The 19,634-nt window shown below is 35.5% G+C and overlaps 1 protein-coding gene across 1 annotated transcript; it reads left to right on the forward strand.

The window, feature by feature from the left end:
• Positions 1 to 235: 235 nt before the first annotated feature.
• On the forward strand, positions 236 to 17,775 carry Fbxl3 (F-box and leucine rich repeat protein 3). The gene is made up of 5 exons (XM_004626279.2): positions 236 to 884; positions 3,459 to 3,804; positions 7,506 to 7,628; positions 10,079 to 10,250; positions 15,656 to 17,775. Exons 2-5 carry the CDS (start codon positions 3,460 to 3,462, stop codon positions 16,297 to 16,299), a joined length of 1,284 nt encoding a protein of 427 aa, XP_004626336.1. The 5' UTR covers positions 236 to 884; position 3,459; the 3' UTR covers positions 16,300 to 17,775.
• The last annotated feature ends 1,859 nt before the right edge of the window (positions 17,776 to 19,634 follow it).

A 19,634-nucleotide genomic window follows, 5' to 3' on the forward strand; every position in this document is an offset into this window, starting at 1 on the left:
GGCGCGGGCGGGAGGGGACGCCCCGCCGCGCGGCCGCACGGAAACTTGGTCAACTTGTGATGGGCGGCTGGGCGCCTGCCTTGGGCTTAGCAGGGCTTTGAGGGACAGCTGCAGGCGGAGATCGGGGAGCAGCCGGGTCAGTGACGGACCTGCGTCCCTTGCCAAGACGCGCGCTCGAGTCGGTGGTGGTGGTGCTTGTTGTTAGAGGTGTCCAAGGGAGTAGTAACCCAGATCTTTTAGATTTTTTTCTTGTAAAAAATGCTGATTTCGATTCTTCTTGAACTGTGTATCAAAATAGGATCCATTCCTAGTTATCCGTACGCGACTCTGGACAGGTTTTCGCTAGTGTTCCCCCTTACCATTCTGAGAGTCTGTTGTAAAAGAACGCACTTTAATCCTTGTATTAAAGCGCGGCACACAAAGGACATAAAGGAATTATTATGCCAAAGCAGTATCTTTAGGGCTGGTACAAATGAGCTTTTACAATTGCTACATAGGTACCAGATATGTTGAGGGCCACCTAAGAAAGTGTTGTGTTCTTCAGCAGCACATCGGGTTGATTTTCAGAGTCAGAATCGTCGGGTTAGCGCCCTAACTCCTGGTGGTGCTGTTGTTCTAGTTTTTCCTCATGAGCTTGCTTTGAGCATTTGCTGGTCGTATCACGAAAAATTCTTACTCAAGAAGTTGCATTACTTGTGGCCCAGAAATACTACAGAAAATTAAACTACCAGAGCCCTCCACCTGGCTTTTTAGTGCTTAAGAGCGTCTCATTGGCACTTACTGTCCAGATTGGTCCTCGTTCTCCTGTTTGTGCATGAGAACTGTTTTCACTTTGACTAAAACTAAGAGATAAAGTTGCATTTAAAAATCTAAGTTGTTTGCAGGTGAGTGGATACTCTGAATTATTGAATTTTCCGTACAATAAAGCTTTATGTGTAAAGAGATTTAATGAAATCCATGCTTTTGAAAGTATTGGAAGTTTTGGCATGAGTGAGACTAACTTGAAAAAATTGATGAAAACTTTTATTAGGTGTCCACTCATTAATGTAATTTTCATGAATGAGAGTACAGATGGCATTTTTATTGGCATTGGCCTTACAGTTTTCTGTTGTTTACCATGCTGTATGACTACATTGTGTCTATATATATATATATATACCACAATTCATAGACTTTTATTCAATTGTTCATAAACTAGTGAGTACTAAAAATTTACCTAAGTGGTCATATAGTCTTTTATTTAGATTAAGATATACTTGATCCGAGTATTACATACTGTTAAAAATATTTAAAACAACTTCATGGCCAGATGTAGTGGCCCATGCCACAGCACTAGAACAAGTGAGGCAGAAATTGCATAGCAGACTCTGTCTCAAAACAGTTTTTTTTCTTGAATTTGGAAAGGTATTGAAATAGACTTTACTTAAAACAGGACTGTGAGAGATGAAACGTTCTATTCCCAGTATTATGACCACCAAATTTTATTATTTTGTGAATAAGTCTGACATTTTATTTTTACCTATCCATAAATACTTTATTAAAATGAACTAATCTGTGCTTAAATGTAGTATTTCTGATTTTAGAAGTCTCCATAAAGAAGCATTCAGCATTCTATAATAAAATTAGCAATTAAGACGGCTTGCTTTCTTTTTGAATCTGTATCTCAGAATTCAATGTAGTTTTATGTAATCAAAAGAGAAACTGTAAACTCTGGGCAGCAGACTGTTATATATACCAAAAGTAAAGTTAGCTTTCAAGATAAAGCAGAAAAATGGGTTGTGGTGACAAAGTGTTGACTTTAGTTGGACAATATTATATTGTAGGAGGTTTTTTTATGTTACAGATTACATTGTAGAATTGTATGCAACCTTTTCTTTGAACGTGTTTTTTTTAAGTCTCCTTTTAGAAAGATATGTTTTAGTGTTCCATAAAAACTACTTGTTGTTTAGTCTTCTGTGTTTCTCTCCCACTGTATAATAATATATACATCACTTAATTCACTTTATTGCCATAGTTAGAAGTAAGTAGGAGCATTGTGGAATAGGCATCGACATAGGCTAAGACCTACTGGGCTGATCTTCATGGCGTGAAGGCCCCTAGACTGCCATCTGCCTTTTGCTCTTCAGTGTCGAGCTGCCTCACAAGTTATGCTAGCTACTGGGTGGAGAAAATCTGCAGGGACATACTTTGCTTAGTCAGGGATATCCTTTATCCCACACAGGAATGAGAAATTCTTACATGCTGATGTGCCATAACTTAGTTGGTATAAGCTAGCCTTCTTGGAAGATGATGACTCCAAGTCTAGGTCCAAACTACCACTCTGCCAGACCTGTTTTCTCTAAACAAAAGTAAGGCAGGCCATGCATATTAATGAGTATCTACTCATTTAGAACCCATTGTACTTATCCAGCTAACAAAATGGGACCTCTTTTATTTGATATATAATATAGTGAGTTACCTTTAAAAGGAATGTATGAAATGTAGAAAGAAAACACATATTGGGGTAAAAAGACACCTGTAAGAAGTGCCTGCTTTGGTAAGCACAGGCACCAGGGTTCAATCCTCAGTCCCATACACTGTGCTGGCCCCGCCCCTGGGGCGTGCTGAGCTGGTGAAGGAGTCGAGGTGTGGTAGTGCATGCCTGTAATCTGGGGAGGCTGAAAACAAGATGATCACTATGAGTCCGGGCTGCGTAGTGAGACCTGTACCAAATACATAAAAATGGAAGAAAAAAGGCACCTGTAACCATCCATTGTTAATTATTACAATAATTTGATGGACCTTCTCCTTTCTCCTCCTTTCCTCTTTTGGCAAATGCTAAAGGTGGAACCTGGGGCCTGTCATTCTAGCACTGGGTTATACCCCCATGTAAGATTTGCCTACTTTAAGTACAGATTGAAAATGTCTGGCAGGTAGCAGGTATCAAGACTACTTCGGCAAATCTGTTGGCTACTTAATTCATATCCTCTTTGAAGGTTTTGCAGGAATCCATTTTAGAATGCGAATATAAGCTGTACTTGGTGGTGTACACCTGCAGTCCCAGAAGTGACAGAGGCTGAAGCCAGAATAGTACAAGTTCAAATCCTGCCAGGGTAACTTAGCCCAGTTCTGTCTCAAAATAAGGTGCTGGAGATGTAGCTCTGTGGTAGAGCATCTCTGTATTCAATCAACAGTACCACACACACAGACCCCCCCTCAAATGTGCTTAGATGACTATTACAAATCTTTAGAAGATACCATTGTAGGTTCCTTTCTATATCCATTTTAGTTAGCAGACTATAACCTTTAGTTTCCAGAGGTAGTTTTCACTATATTTTATTTTGGTATTCTTGAGTTATTAGTGCAGTCTGTGCGTGTTTGGGTTTAAGTGCAACAAATAGACATCTCAGTGATGAAAGGAATTTTGAATTTACTTCTATTTAAAAAATAAGTAAAAAAAGTAATGTTTCTCTGAACAGGATGAAGCGAGGAAGAGATAGTGACCATAATTCTTCTGAAGAGAGTACTACAGAAAAATCGAAGAAAATGAGGACTACAAATGAGCATTCTCAGACGTGTGACTGGGGAAATCTCCTTCAGGACATTATTCTCCAAGTATTTAAATATTTGCCTCTTCTTGACCGGGCTCATGCCTCACAAGTTTGCCGCAGCTGGAATCAGGTATTTCACATGCCTGACTTGTGGAGATGTTTTGAATTTGAACTGAATCAGCCAGCTACATCATATTTGAAAGCTACACATCCAGAGTTGATCAAACAGATCATTAAAAGACATTCAAACCATCTACAGTATGTCAGCTTCAAGGTAATATTTTACACCCTTGTTTTTAAAAGCAAAGTATTTTTCGTGGCTGTTGATGTCCTACTCAGTGCATCTCATATCTTCAAAATATTTGGCTAAAGGAAAATGCATAACATCTTATGCTGGCTGGACCCACTGGTGGTTCAGAAGGCCCATTGTGATCTTGTTAAAAGATTTAAAATTTAACATATTATAGAGGCCATCACATCACAAATAATTATATTAATTGTTGGGACTAAATGACTCCATTTTCGTTATTAGTAATTTCTTAAAAGAACAAAAGTATCCACTAAATAAGTATCAACCATTGACCGAAGCTCCAAATGAACAGTGAATTATTGCAAACACATTTGAGGAAAAAGGAATATACAGTGAAATAATAAAAATTGGAGATTATGATTGTGGATATTACTGTACCGTACTATGGAGCATAACTTAACTGCAGTTGCTATTTAATAGGGGGTATTATTTATTTTTCTGGCTTTTTGATATATGAGATCTTCAGATACAAAGGTTGTATAGAAACTAGTTAAAAGGTTTAGAGGAATATATTTTAGAGAAAAGTAGAAAAGAATAGGTAGAAGAATGCCATAGAGAACTGCTCACTTTTCTTTGCTTGAAGGAACATTTTGAAAATCTTGCAATGATGAGATAAATGTCCTTTTTTGAGAGGGTGGGCAGAACCAGGGATTGAACTAAGGCCCCTGAACTTGCCAGTCAAGCACTTATTCCACTGAGCCATTTCCCCGGCCCCAAGATAAATGAAATATGGTAGTCCTTGAGATGTCCAGATTACTTAGAAGAAAAAATGGAGTGAGTGTTGAGTCTTCTCATACTGTGTTGGACATGAATAATGAAATACGGACATGCTTCGTAGACCACTGAATTAAGTTTTTTTGTAGCAAAAAATTGATAATTGTTGGAAAGTGGCACTGCATGAATGCCTACTCCATCGTACCAGTTACTTAGGTCAGATTTCTTTACCTAGAACTTCTTATCATAACTAAAGCAGCTTTTTACCAAACTAAGGCTCATCTTCCTTCTAACAATGCCATTTCATCTTTTTTTTTTCCCCCATAATTTTATTGAGAAACAAATAGCAATGAGACAGTTTCAAACCAAATTGGTAGGACAGTTTCAATAATTCACACATTGCATACATTCTTCCTAGTGGTTAATTGCTGTACAAGATGTGGACATGATATCCTATTTACAAACACTATTAGAACAAATCCCTCTATTCATTAAGAGAAGGTAACTGTATCTATCCTAACCATTTTGAATACACAGATACAAAATGGACATTCATCTTTATTCCCTTTTTTTGTTTAGTTCTGTTATTTGAATATTATAGATGTGTTAACTCAGCAAAATATTCTAAAAGAGTCCAATAGTCCATAATAGTATTGGGTCTTCGCTTCATTGGCAATGTCAGAAATTGTTGACCTGAGTCCCCTACAGCTCAACATAACAGCATGGCTTTACTTCTTATATATGGTCTATACTTCGACCATTTCTTCTTATGTAGAGATTATTTGCTTATTCTCCCATAGGTTTCCAAGAAGGAGGGACTTGGTAATAGGAATGGCTGGATAGATTGTGGCCTTCTTCCTAGAAAAATAGGCAAAAATGTAGGCCGCTACTTAAATTTGAAATTCAGATAATTAATGGATAAGTTTTGGTATAGATATATTCTATGCTTGAAATATACTTATTATTATTACTATTTTTTTTTTAGTGGAACTGGGGATTGAACTCAGGCCCTTGTGCTTGCCAGGGAAGCGCTTATTCTGCTGAGCTATCTCCCTGGCCCTCAAATATACTTATTATTAAAAAATTGTTGTTTACCTAAAATTCAGATTTAATTGGGTGTCTTGTATGTTATCTAACAATCTTAACTAGGGGCAAAGGTACCAGAGTGGTGGGAGAACAAAAATCCAGGAACTCTTGTTTCCCTTTCCTAGAGGAAGAGCTTTTCCTTTGGTTTTAGTCATCTTTGAGGTGCCAAAGAGTATTCTAATGGCAAATGTTAAAAAAAATAAAACACTCACTTGATAGATCTTAAAGATCAATTCAGTACAGTAGATTGGCTGGGCCAGTTTTATTCTTTCACAGACCTGTGACCCAATTTAGGTGTATCCAACTTGTGTAACCCTTATAAAATCATTTCGGCTGTACATTTAACATTTTTATCAGGGTTGTGTTTTCCTGAGGAAATAATTTCTGATTTATACATTAGAAAAGAGACGTCAGAGAACTCTTCTCAGTTCTCCAAAATATTTAAGTCATCACTAACTGTAGATTTGGCTTGTAATCAGTTACTAGTCTTAGAATGGTGTTTCTCAAAGTTTATGTGCAAGTATTCATGGAGGGCTTGAAACAACCAAGTTCACTGGTCTCATCCACAGAGTTTCTGATTCAGATGGTCTGGGTTGGGGACAATAGTGTGCACATCTTAAGTTCTCAGGTCGTGTTGATGCTTTTGTTTGGGAACTGTGCTTAGAGAACCACTGATGTAAAGAAACTTAACTGAAGGGTAGTTATTATAAATACCTCTGAAATTGCAATATAAATTAGTGTATTAGATTTAATATAAATTTGTGTTTTATACCAGCTTTTAAGCAGTATTGGAATAAAGTCATATACATGAATCCGGAAATTAGAATAATGATGTTACTTTGAACTGTTGTTTCAAGGTACTTTTTTAGCCCAGGGAACAAATGACTTCAAAAAAAAAAAAAAATCTTTTATTTATTTATTTATTGTTTGTTTGTTTGTTTATTTGGCACAGGGTGTCACACAGCTTAGACTCATAGTGATCTTCCTGTCTCAGCCTGGGATTATAGGTGTGTGCCACCATGTCCAGTGTCAGTGGCCAGCATGGCACACCTGTGGTTCTGGGGCCAGCACAGCATGCGGTACTGGGGAATGAACCCTGCTTAGACCTCTGAGCTATCTCCCCAGCCCACAAGTAACTTTTAAAACCCCTCCTGGAGCATTTTTTCAAAATTATTTTATGTACCTCTGGTAATATCATCCTTCCAGGAAATGTGTTAATATCTAGGCAGATGAATATGAGAATAGCTACCTCTCTTGGGTCGGATTTCCCTGCTTGATTAAGCACCATTTTAATTAATTATTAGTTTTTTTTTTTACTTTTATAGTACTAGGATTGAAAACAGGGCCTTTGCACAAGCTGCATATCTCGCTCTTTTTTATTTTGAGACAGTGTCTTGCTAAGTTGCTCAGGTTGGGCTCAATTACCCAGAGTTGTGGGATCTTATTTTACTTTATATACATCATTCCATTGAGAATATTAATGAATTCCAAGTTTGGCTCATCTGAACATTCTGAGTAGTCATTAGTTTCTGCTGCCTTGAAATGTTTGCCATAGATACTGAGATACTGTACTTACATGTATTATTTGATCTGCAAATATGTAACTGCTTTTCAAAGACCGTAGTTTATTATTCCATTGGTTTATAATCAGTTTGATTTAATCAGCACTAAATAGAAGATTGTAATGACTGCTGTCTTAAAAATTGCATTTATTAGCCTGAAGTTGTAGGGGAGAGTGGTTAATTGAAAGGGTAAATTTCTTTACATTTGTAATGCAATAAACTAATAACTTTCTTTTTAAAAATTAAGATATGCACAGAGAAGTATAAATATATGCATGGATAAAAGATCTTTTCTTTATTAAGGTGGACAGCAGCAAAGAATCAGCTGAAGCAGCTTGTGATATATTATCACAGCTTGTGAATTGCTCTTTAAAAACACTTGGACTTATTTCAACTGCTCGGCCAAGCTTTATGGACTTACCAAAGGTATCTCCTGGTTTTGTTTTATTGGCTGTTACTGAAAAATTCGTGAAAGCCTATATACTTACTCTATTGGGAGTAAAAGAAAAGTAGTAAAAATAATGGAAAACAAATTATAGTTTAAAATGTTGAGAAACCATATTTTTAAAAACAATGCTTTGCGATTGGGAAGCTTAAGAGATTAAGTGAATTTTGAGATGATTCTCTAGAAGAGCTAAAGTAATTTAAGTAACGTTGAGAGGTGCATCAGAAAACAGAACAGCCATATATGTGGAGAGTTAACTGTTCACTTTCATATATAAGTTTGAATGTGGTTCGGTACATATAGTCTTTCACAACCACAATATCCTCTTAAGTTAGAAAAATAAGGCAGTTGATAAAGATGCCTAAGTTACTAGTTTATACAATACAGTACACCCTCCTCAAACTTTATATGGGAAATGAAATGTTACAGGTTAATTTTTCTGTGTGCCTGTGTAGCTGATAAATTCATATACTTACATGTATGCTTTATATAAAAGATACTATTTTAAAGAGTATGTTGATCATAGTTTCTGGATTTATCTGGGGTTATTACTGCATAAATCTAGTGCTACTTGAAAGCCATTGATACAGCTATGATTGCTTCTTATTAAATAGATCTAGTATGCTTAATTTTGTCCTTTTCCTATTAAGGGTTTTATAGAAAAGACTGAACTAGGTATTATATTTTGGAAATCCCAAGGAAAGTAAAGATAACAAGAAATGTATTTGACCATAGAAGAAGTTACTTGATCATAGTTAAAACATACAGACATGCATAGTAAAGAAATGTGATTGCACAGTAGTTGAGTTTGATCTGAAAATATTATGAGAAACATGTTAACATTTAAGTAAAGTTATTTAATCAAATTTAAATCATTAGCCAGTTAATCACAGTCAGGGTTGAGGGAGACAACAGTAGGGAATGTGACTAAGACAGTAGAATTTATCGTGGCCAGGGAGATGTCTCGGTAGAATAAGGGCTTTCCTGGCAAGCTCAAGGGTCTGAGTTCAATCCCCAGTTCCGCAAAAAAAATAAAAAAATAAAAAAAATAAAGAAGGTAGAATTTATCGTAGTTCTTATCTGTTAACTTGCCTTCAACCTTTGGTCCTGTTGTAGAGAATATAAAGCTGAGGTTGGTTATATAGAGAAATGTGTTGGAGCATGTATTAGTCTTTCTTTCCTTACCCTTCCAGATTGTGCATTGGCTATAGCTTATTTCACCTCTGATTCTAAATTATATACTTTATATGAATATGCTGTAATTCTTTTTTCCCTACAGTGGTCCCTATTGATTACAGTCCGTCAGATGCTTAACATGTATATAGTACATTGAAAGATACTCATTGGTATATTTGTAGCAAGGTACATTAAAATCAAAAGCAAGCCTTGAAAATTTTAACATGTTTGAGAGAGTTTTACATTTGAAATTTTTTTAAGTATAATGTTGGTCATTTTGGAACCATATTTTATTATACGCTGCCATGTTTCAGATTAGTTAATAGATTTTCAATGGATCATTACTGATTTTTTAATGATTGTGCCTGTAATTCTGCTTTTTTTTTTTGAGTCAGGATCTTGCTATGTACTTCAGCCTGGCCTTGAATTCATGGCATCCTTCTGCTCAGCCTTCTCTGAGCACTGAGATTATACACCTGTGTCACCACACCCCACTCACTAGTGCTATTTTAAGGCAATCATTTTATGCAGTTCTGTGGCACAAAACATGAGTAAGGTTACTAGATATGGTGAAGGAAAGTATCAGAAAGATATTCTCCTCCTACAGGTTTCCAGACTAACTTTATTTACCACTGGTTACTGTGAGTTAGAGACTTCTGAAGGCTTGATATTCACCTATGGGTAAAAAGATTCCTCTTGGGCTGGGGAGATAGCTCAGCAGTCTAAGCGCCTACCTGGCAAGCACAAGGACCTGGCTTTGATCCCTAGTATTGCGTGCCTTGCCGGCCCTGGAACCTGAGGTGTACCATGCCAGCCGAAACCAGGCATGGTGGCACACGCCTGTAATCTGAACTCGGGAGGCTGAGACAGGAGGATCACTGTGAGTCTGAGCTGCATAGTGAGACCCTGTACCAAAATAAATAAATACAAGTTTTTTAAAAGAAAATTACAAGAAAAAATGTTCTCTCACAAAGATAACAGCTAATAGGGCCAGGGGATGGCTCAGTGGAATAAGTGCTTCCCTGGCAAGTGCAAGGGCCTGAGTTCAATCTCTAGTTCCGCAAAAGAAAAAAGATAACAGCTAATAGCTTTTTTGTTTTTAAACCTTATATGCAATAACAGAGCACAGTGGTGCTAGTTCTTTAATTTTTGAAGTACACCATTAGGATTCAAGTGAACCATATCTCATGTTATCTGAAAACCCCTGAGTTATTTCTGAAATTTAAAACAGTGTCTTAACCTTTTTGCTTTTCAGTCTCACTTTATCTCTGCACTGACAGTTGTGTTTGTAAACTCCAAATCCCTGTCCTCGCTTAAGATAGATGATACTCCAGTAGATGATCCATCCCTCAAAGTACTAGTGGCCAACAACAGTGATACTCTGAAGTTGCTAAAAATGAGCAGCTGTCCTCATGTTTCTCCAGCAGGTATGTTTTGTTTTTGTTTTTGTTTTTGTTTTTGTTTTTGTTTTTTTGCCCAAAGAGTTACTCTCTCCAACAGTGTGTAAATGATATGTTTAGAGTGCAGTGAAAACACACAGTAAGGGAGCTAAAGATGGAGGGGTGGTTAAAATAGGTTAACAGCTGAGCTGAATTTTGAAGGATGAACTGGAGTTAGCTAGATGAAGTTAGAAATACTCCACAGCATACAGTGTACTGAACACACACAAAGGTAAAAACTATAGTTCCCCAGGGCTCAAGTAGAATGATGAGTAGAAAACAAGATTAAAGAGATGGGTAGAGGTGAAAACAAAGGACTTTACAATGTATATGTAAATACATTGACTGTATTGACAGTAAACTATTGATTTGTTCATCAGATTACAGAAAAACCATGACTAATGGTTTTAGTAGTTCTTTTAACCCACTTCTATGTAGGTGGGTTAATAGGACTGTTTCCTTTCTTCTGCATAAATATATTTTTAATGTCATAATACAGTAGTATAAATTTTGTGCTACTGGCCTATAAGTTTATTTTCTTATCATCTTATTTGATAAAATGAATAAATTTTTGTAAGAAAGGGTCTGAGATTTGCTTGATGTCCCTCTTGATGTAAAACGGCATTTTCTCTAATTGTAGTTGAACTAACGGTAAGTTTTAAGTCATAGCAATCACATGATTGCTTTTCTTTTTACTTTACATACAGAAGGAGAAGAGTTTCACTTAGTGGTTGTCTTATATTTTACAAGCAAGTGCTTTTTTTAAGTTGAACTTTGGAACCAAGAGGCCATCACATGGAGAGTAGTATTATAAGAGCTCTTTGCCACTTCTCTTCCATAGAATTTAACTGCTATTATATTCATTTTGAAATTAATTCCAGATGGATTATATTAAAAGTAAGTGCAGGCCAGGGAACTAACACCAGTATAATCCCCTGCCTAGCAAGCAAAAGGTCCTGATTCGATCCCCAGTATTCCCCAACCCCTTCAGCCCCCCACATCCACCCCAAAAAAAATGTAAAATGAGATTTTCATATTATTCTCTGTTTTTGTTTTTTGGACTTTCACTACTGACATACCTTTCTGTCTATGGTTCTACTGTTTAATAAGCCTTTTTACTTTCTTGCCATTAACTAAAGCTCAGAGTTTTCTAAGGAAATCACTTCTTAGATGGAGGTTACTTATAGTCCCAAACGTCCTACATAGGAAATGACTAGTCTTGTTGTATTTTCCTAGTTGTCCCTGTTTATCATTAAGTACCCTTTTAAAGTAAGACATTAAGAAAATTAAGACATTTTGCTTTAGCACTTCTTATGTGATGGTGATCACATTTTACTATATTGTACAGATATGTTATGAGATTAAGGTCCATACTTTATAGCTTCATAGTGTATAAAGTCCTTTGTTTTCACCTCCACCCATCTCTTTAATCTTGTTTTCTACTCATCATTCTACTTGAGCCCTGGGGAACTATAGTTTTTACCTTTGTGTGTGTTCAGTACACTGTATGTTGTGGAGTACTTCTAACTTCATCTAGCTAACTCCAGTCCATCCTTCAAAATTCAGCTCAGCTGTTAACCTATTTTAACCACCCCTCCATCTTTAGCTCCCTTACTGTGTGTTTTTTTGTTTGTTTGTTTTTGTTTTTTCCCTATAATTTTGCTATGTGTTTTCATTGCACTCTAAACATATCGTTTACACACTGTTGGAGAGGGTAACTCTGGGTCTCTAGTTTCCCTGAGAACTGTGAGCTCATTCTTCCCTTTATTCTGATATCTATGTTCATTTACTTTATTAAATATGCATATTTATTCTAATGCTGTAAATTTATGTACTGTCATCTGATGGCTGTTGGACCAGTTGCTCAGTAAGAAAAGAGAAGTGTAATATTTTTGTAATTTTTTTTGATGGAAGAGTTTAATTATAGAAGAGTTTTAACTTAAAATACATTGTTTATGCATATTCTATCTTATATTTTGAATATTTGGACAGTTTCTTCCTCCAAATTGGAATTGTGGGCTGTTTCTGTTTCTGCTTTTTACTGAACAGTCGGTCAGCCTTTTTCCCTTTTAATATAGTTGTTACAACTGGACCTCTAGGCACCATTGGAAACTAATGACTGTTGGCTTTCTTGATATTATTCTCCTGATATTTTTGCTTCCTTCTCTGTTCTTGCTGTTTCCTTTGCTGGTTTCATTTCATTTCTTAAATTTTGGTGTTTCCCTGTGCTCTCTCTGTATTGGCTACTTTTCAGTTATGCTCTGTGAAATCTGGTCATTGTCATCCTCATCTGTGATTTGATTTACATTCTGTGTATTAATACCTTCTAGGGTAGGTTCTCTTGAATTTCAGAACCATGTGTTAGATGGCTGAGAGTCCAGTATGCTTGAGTGTCTTACTGGTGCTTCAGACTAAAGAACTTTGCTATCGCCCTTTTTAAATCTTGTTCTTCCTTTAAGGTTGACTCAGGAAATACACTGTCCATCTAGCTGTAGGGAACATGACAGACGTCCTTGATTGAGCCTCTCCATATTCTCTGTATGCCTCCAGTCACTGAGGTCTGCCTACCCTATCACCAAAATATGCTTTGAATTTTTTTCATCCCCATTCTGAATAACTGCTACAGACCAGATCCCTATAAATTTGTACCCTCTTAACAGATTTTCTCATTTGTAGCCTTATTCTTATGTAATCTGATTTCTATGTAATCTAAAATTTTCTAAACTTTTTATTTTCTTCATTTTGCTTTAAAACTTGTCACTATATTCTCTGTATACCTAGAGTTACAAGGTCTGGTATGATTTTACCTTTCCCTATAATTTTGGGCTGCATCTTTTGGTAGTTTACTTGGATACTGTGTTTTGACCTCTTTCATTCATTGGAATGCTTGTATTCATTTCTATGTCAGTGTCCACACAGGAAATAGTATTTTGTTCCTTTTCCACTGTATGTATCTTACCTTCATTCTGATTTTGGAGGTTGGGGCCAGCCAAATAGCTCAGCGGATTAAAGTGCTTGCCAGCAGGCGCAGGGGCCAGGGGTTCAATCCCTGGGCCTGCCTTGCCGGCCCTGCGCCCAGGGTGCCCTGAGAGGGCAATTAAGATTTGGTATGGTGTGCGCACCTGTAGTCCCAGCACTTGGTAGGCTGTAAACAGGCGGATCACTACAAGTCTGATCTAGTAGTGAGACCCTGAACACCCTATAGACCCTTTGCTAAAAAAAATAAAAAAAAAAAAAAAAAAAAAAAATTTGGAGGTCTTATATTTGTTCTGGGCTGTCTTCCCTGATTCCCTTGTAATAAGTTCATCAATCACATCCTTGTTAAATTATTTACAGCTTCGTATTAGGATAAGGATAATTAGTCCCTATTGTAGCTTTACCTCTTAGCACCATTACTCATTATATAAGATACTCATTAATGTCAGAGGAACTAAGGAATGTTTATTTAATATTCTATCTTTTTTGTAAACATTTGCATCATAGTGTTTTAAGCTTAGATGCCACTTGTTTCTTTTTTTTTTTTTTGCTTTATTTTAAAAAGAGTAATCGACTATTTTGTCATGTAGCAATTTGCCTCTATGAATTTATGAAAAAGTCTTAAGAAATGGACATTCTAGCACACTGAACCCTCAGCTATCTAGCACATAGTTGTGGAATTCAAGAGAACATAATTTAGAAACTATTAACACACAGAATATAAGTCAAACCACAGATAAGGATGACACTGACCAAAAATATTTGTAGGTCAAAGTATCCAAATATTTTTGATCGTCTTTGCTGGTTTTTTTGTCATGTAGGTCATAAGTCAGTTGTATGTATTTACACTACCAGTGATTTACTTGTCTCTTAACAGTTGTATTGAGATGTAATTCACTTACTATACAGTCATCATTTGATTTGGTATATTGACAAATCAATGCATTACTATCATGGAACTTTAGACTATTATTCTGGTAAGAAACCACATGCTCTTCTACTGTCAAGCCCTAAGACCACTTTCACAGCTAGTCTCAATTCATTTTCTGTCTCTGTAGACTTGCCTAGTCCATGTATTTTATATATATGACCTTTTGTGTCTGGGTTTCCTTCACTAGCATATTTTCAAGGATCATATGTTGTGTCATGAAGTGCATATTTTCAAGGATCATATGTTGTGTCATGAAGTAGAACTGAGTATCTTTTTATTGCTGAGTAATCTTGTTTTGAGTACTATGTATAGCTATACAGTATTTATCTTTTGATTGGATAGTATGTATTTGGTTTGGCTGTATTGAGTAATGCTCAAGTGAACCTTCATGTACCAATTTTTGTATGGATATGTTTCATTTGTCTAGATGTATGTCTGGTAATGGAATTGCTGGATCATACAGTAACAGCGTTCTCATTTGAGAGACTACCAGATTATTTTCCAAAGCAGCTTCTCATTTTACATTCCTTTTCCATATTCTAACTTTCTTTTAATAGCCATCTTGGTGGGTATAAGTGTCTCATTGTGGGTTTTTTTGTTTTGTTTTTTTTGGTGGAACCCGGGATTGAACTCAGGTCCTTGTGCTTGCCAGGGAAGTGCTTATTCCACTGAGCCATCTCCCTGGCCCTCATTGTGGTTTCGATTTATATTTCCTTAATAACTATTATCTTTTTGTGTGTTTATTGACTTTTTATACTTTTCTTTAATCTTACTTGTTTATTAATTTGGTACAGGGTCTCACTACGCAGTTCTGACTCATAGTGATACCCTTGTCTCACCCTCCCCAGCTGCTGGGTTTACAGATGTGCACCACCGTGCCTGATTTTGGTACCCGGCATGGTGTACCTGGGGTTCTAGGGCTGGCATGAGCATGTGGTCCTGGGGATCAAACCCAGGTCCTTGCGCTTGCCAGGCAGGCACTTGAGACCACCACTCTGTCTCCCCACCCCACCCCCAAAATTTGATATACTGTTAGCAGTTAAGCACTATTGATTTGTTGGATTTTTTTAAGGTTCATAATTATTTGTTGCATAAGTCATAGTTTTGTGTATATTTTGTCCTTTTTATTAGAATTAAGTCTTGAATTAAAAAATATAATTTAGCCTTCATGATAATTTTTTAAGTGTATATTTATTGTTCGTAGCATTTTTCTTAAAATATGGCACTATATATGCACTACTAGCATAAATCTTAGTCATGGTTGATTTTTAAAAAGATACTATTAATACATTTACCTGTGTTAAAAATGAGCTCCATTATGATTTAAAATTTCATTTACTTATAGACAGAATTAGTAATGTTTGTTACCTTCTAATTGCACTATACAGCTAAATTTTAAATTGTATTTTTGTGGTATCTGTACTTGATTAAATTTTTTAAACAGAACTTATATAAAAACTTCTAATTACTGTGTCTTTTTCCTAAGGTATTCTTTGTGTGGCTGATCAGTGTCATGGCTTACGAGAACTGGCTCTGAACTACCACTTACTAAGTGATGAATTGCTACTTGCTCTGTCTTCTGAAAAACATGTTCGATTAGAACATTTGCGTATTGATGTAGTCAGTGAGAATCCTGGACAGACACACTTCCATACTATACAGAAGAGCAGTTGGGATGCTTTCATCAAACATTCACCGAAAGTGAACTTAGTTATGTATTTTTTTTTATATGAAGAGGAATTTGACCCATTCTTTCGTTATGAAATACCTGCGACTCATCTTTACTTTGGGAGATCAGTAAGCAAAGATGTGCTTGGCCGTGTGGGAATGACATGCCCTAGACTAGTTGAACTAGTAGTGTGCGCTAATGGATTACGGCCACTTGATGAAGAGTTAATTCGCATTGCAGAACGTTGTAAAAACTTGTCAGCTATTGGACTAGGGGAATGTGAAGTCTCATGTAGTGCCTTTGTTGAGTTTGTGAAGATGTGTGGTGGCCGTTTGTCTCAGTTGTCCATTATGGAAGAAGTACTAATTCCTGACCAAAAGTATAGTTTGGAACAGATTCATTGGGAGGTGTCTAAGCACCTTGGAAGGGTGTGGTTTCCAGACATGATGCCCACTTGGTAAGGATGAAGTTATATAGGGCATGTCAGATAGTACCTTAACTTCAAGCAAATACATTGTAATAAAATTTTATTTGCTGTAGTTCTGATATAATTCTATTTTGAGGCACCAGAATTTGCTATTTCCAATGAATATATATAAGGATAGTTTATTGGAAGACATAATGACTCAGTCTAGGCCAGAAAACACCATTTGTTTGTTTAGCTTAGTAGCGATCAAATGTCTGAAAAGTAAAAGAAAAAGGTGATTTCATATTTTAAAATAGTTATAGAGACTAAACAGTTCATAGTCTGATGGAAACAAAAAACCTATATAATATCCAATAAGTGAATGCCAATAGGTTTCTTGAAATGTTATGTTCTCTATGCATTTTTTTAAAAATGTAAACTTGACATTTTTAGGGTCTTCAGTTATACATACACCTGTTATAAGGTGTTTAATATAGCTCAGGAAAGTGAGCATTTTGTGAGAAAAATGTAGGATATACAGTGTCATATGTAATGAAAAAAATGGTTGAATGTTCACAGATGTTATAAGCCTGTTTAAAACAAGAGATATTACATGTCAGTAATTGGAACACTTAGAAAACTGATAAATGTGACACAGTGATTGCAGAAGGACAATACATACAGCCAAGATCAAATTAAAATAAATGGAGCAGAAGGGAGGCAGTTAGCTTTGTATAAACTTTTAGACTTCATCTATAATCTGCTCAACTGTGTAAGTTCTTTTTTGTGATATGTGTGTGGCACTTGAGACATTGTAAGTGAGGAATGCCTTACCAGTTCTCCTTGGTTATAGCTTTGTTTAAACTAGTTTTTAAGTATTATTAAATAATTGAAATGAAAAACTTATTTACTTCAAAAAAGCCAAATTAAAATAATTTAAAATAGAATTTTTAAATGTTTATAAAGTGTTTCCATAAAAGAATATTAGTCTTCAGTGAATTTTAGTGATGGTTCATTTTTCCATTTTTGAGTTATTATATAGTCATGCATTTTTAAATCATAAAGAATTTTAAAAGGAGTACCAGTGTACAGTTCAGCTAAACACTACAAGAGATATTTAAGTTCATAATCATATTTTTGAGTAAATATTGCTCTATGAACTGGAAAATTATTTAATAGAAAAATATCTGTAGTTTGTGGTCAATTTGGTTAAGCTGATTATTTTTATTTAAGTAGTGTTTTATATTACTTTCTTATAAATAAAGGTAAACCCATGCACTATAGAACATGTAAAAAATATTAAGTTTTGGGCTATATTTAATTGGGATTGTTTTTTGGTTTTTCTTTTCTTTAGATAGTATGTAAACACTAGTGCTATTAGATAGTACTTTTCTAAGGAAAATTAGAAGTGACTTAACCCAATGGACATACTAATGCTTGAAATGACTCTCACTAGTGTAACTTTTAGGAGGTACCTTGGTAGTTATGGGAGCTAAGTAGCAATCTAAAAATAGATGACCTTTCTAAAAAATAAAAAGTAATTTTTATATAATGCTTTTCAAAAGTGATAGTACTCTATCCTTCAGTCACATATAATTGAGAATAAAGACTGATCCAAACCTGAAAACTAAAAGCAATTATGTAACATTTCCCTTCTTACTAAATAGTAAAAAGCTTGAGTTGTACAAGAAATACTGTTAGTGAATTTTTTTTTCTTAACTTTGGAAAATGGATTTGACAGTACATTATCAGTTCTACTAACCAAAGTTTTATTTGAAAATTTACCTTTTGTACAAATTATATAATGCTTGGAAATATGTCACTTTATAAGCAAAATGCATAGCACTTAATTTGTTTATACTATAAAATGTTAAATGCTTTTATCAACTTGAGAATAAAGATAGTTACTAATGCTGTTGTATTAAATTTTTTCCCTCACATACTTGTTTGACTTTAAAACTAGTTAAATTTACACATTTATGGCGTTAGCTTCAAATCTTTGATAGGTATATAATGTTTAATATTAAATACTGTTTATGGTAGTTTGCTGTTTTGAAAGATCTAAGGTTAGGTATTTGTAGTCCATTCTTGAAATCAGCTCTCATGCCTAATGAAATTTACATGAAATACAAATTTATTTTTTAAAATTCCATACAGAAAGTAAGTTGTATTTGCACTTTGGAAATAGAATTCTCAGACACAAATAATGCTTGAATACAAGTATCCTCTTTTAAAAACTATAGAAATCGTTTTCATTTCCTGGCAGTGTGTTTCAGAAAATATTTTCAAATTTGTAGGTAGTTTAGGCTATTTAAGCACTATCACAAAAGAAATAGGCATGGTTGAAAATTACTTAACCGCAATCTAAAAATTATTTTTTATATTTATTAAAAACTCCAGTTTATCTGTATGGCTAATTCTTTATTATTACCAAGCAGTCAGGGAAATCTCACCTACTTGCTGATCAACAACTTCCTTTAAAAAAAAAAAAAAAAAGGACACAAGGGCCTGTGAGATAGCTCAGGTGACTAAGCATGCTCTCTTAGGCAAGTGCAGGGACCAGGGTTCAATTCCTGGTACCAGACCCCAGTACGGCATGCCACCAAATCTGGCATGGTGGCTCACGCCTGTAATCTCAGCACTGGGGAGGCTGAAAACACGAGGATCACTACAAGTCTGAGCTGCACAGTGAGACCCTGTACCAAATACATAAAAAATGGGGAGGGGATAAAATTATATACAAGGAGTCCATGAAGAGTTTATCCTTACAATATTCAATCCAAGAAAAGCATGTATTCCTAGAGAAATCCAGACAAGATAAATATGAAGACTGTAAGACTACTTGATGATAAAGAGTGAATGCAAGGCAGATGGTAGGAAACAAAAATTTTCACTTCTCCTTTTGATAGGGAAAGTGTGTGATGTTTTAGAATACTATGCCAAAAATTTATTATTCACTAAGTGCTAATGGAGCAGACTGTAAAGCTGGATAAAACTTCCCTAATATTAGTAATTTTATTTCTGAAATTTAATATGGAGCCACTACTGAGAGCTCCAAATACTTAGTTTTGACCTGCTGACTGTTCTCCCTGCAATATTTAGACAATATAGGTAAACTTACCTGATATTTAGCCACATTTTCCTCTTAGAAATATTTATAATTTCAGCAACATTATAGAAATCACATACAGTAGCAAGAGCCAAATTTAATTGGCAGATTTCTGCCCAGGCTTATTTTGGTTTTCCAACTACATTTGAAAGCGTGTTCTTTTTAAAATTATTTTTATATTCAGTACAGGGTCTCACTACACAGATTAGACTCGTGAGCCTCCTGTTTTCAGCCTCCCAAGCACCGGGATTATAGGCATATGTCACTGCACCCATTCTCAT

This window comes from Octodon degus, unplaced genomic scaffold (genome assembly GCF_000260255.1).
Source record: "Octodon degus isolate 3935 unplaced genomic scaffold, OctDeg1.0 scaffold00013, whole genome shotgun sequence".
Taxonomy (NCBI): Eukaryota; Metazoa; Chordata; class Mammalia; order Rodentia; family Octodontidae; genus Octodon; species Octodon degus.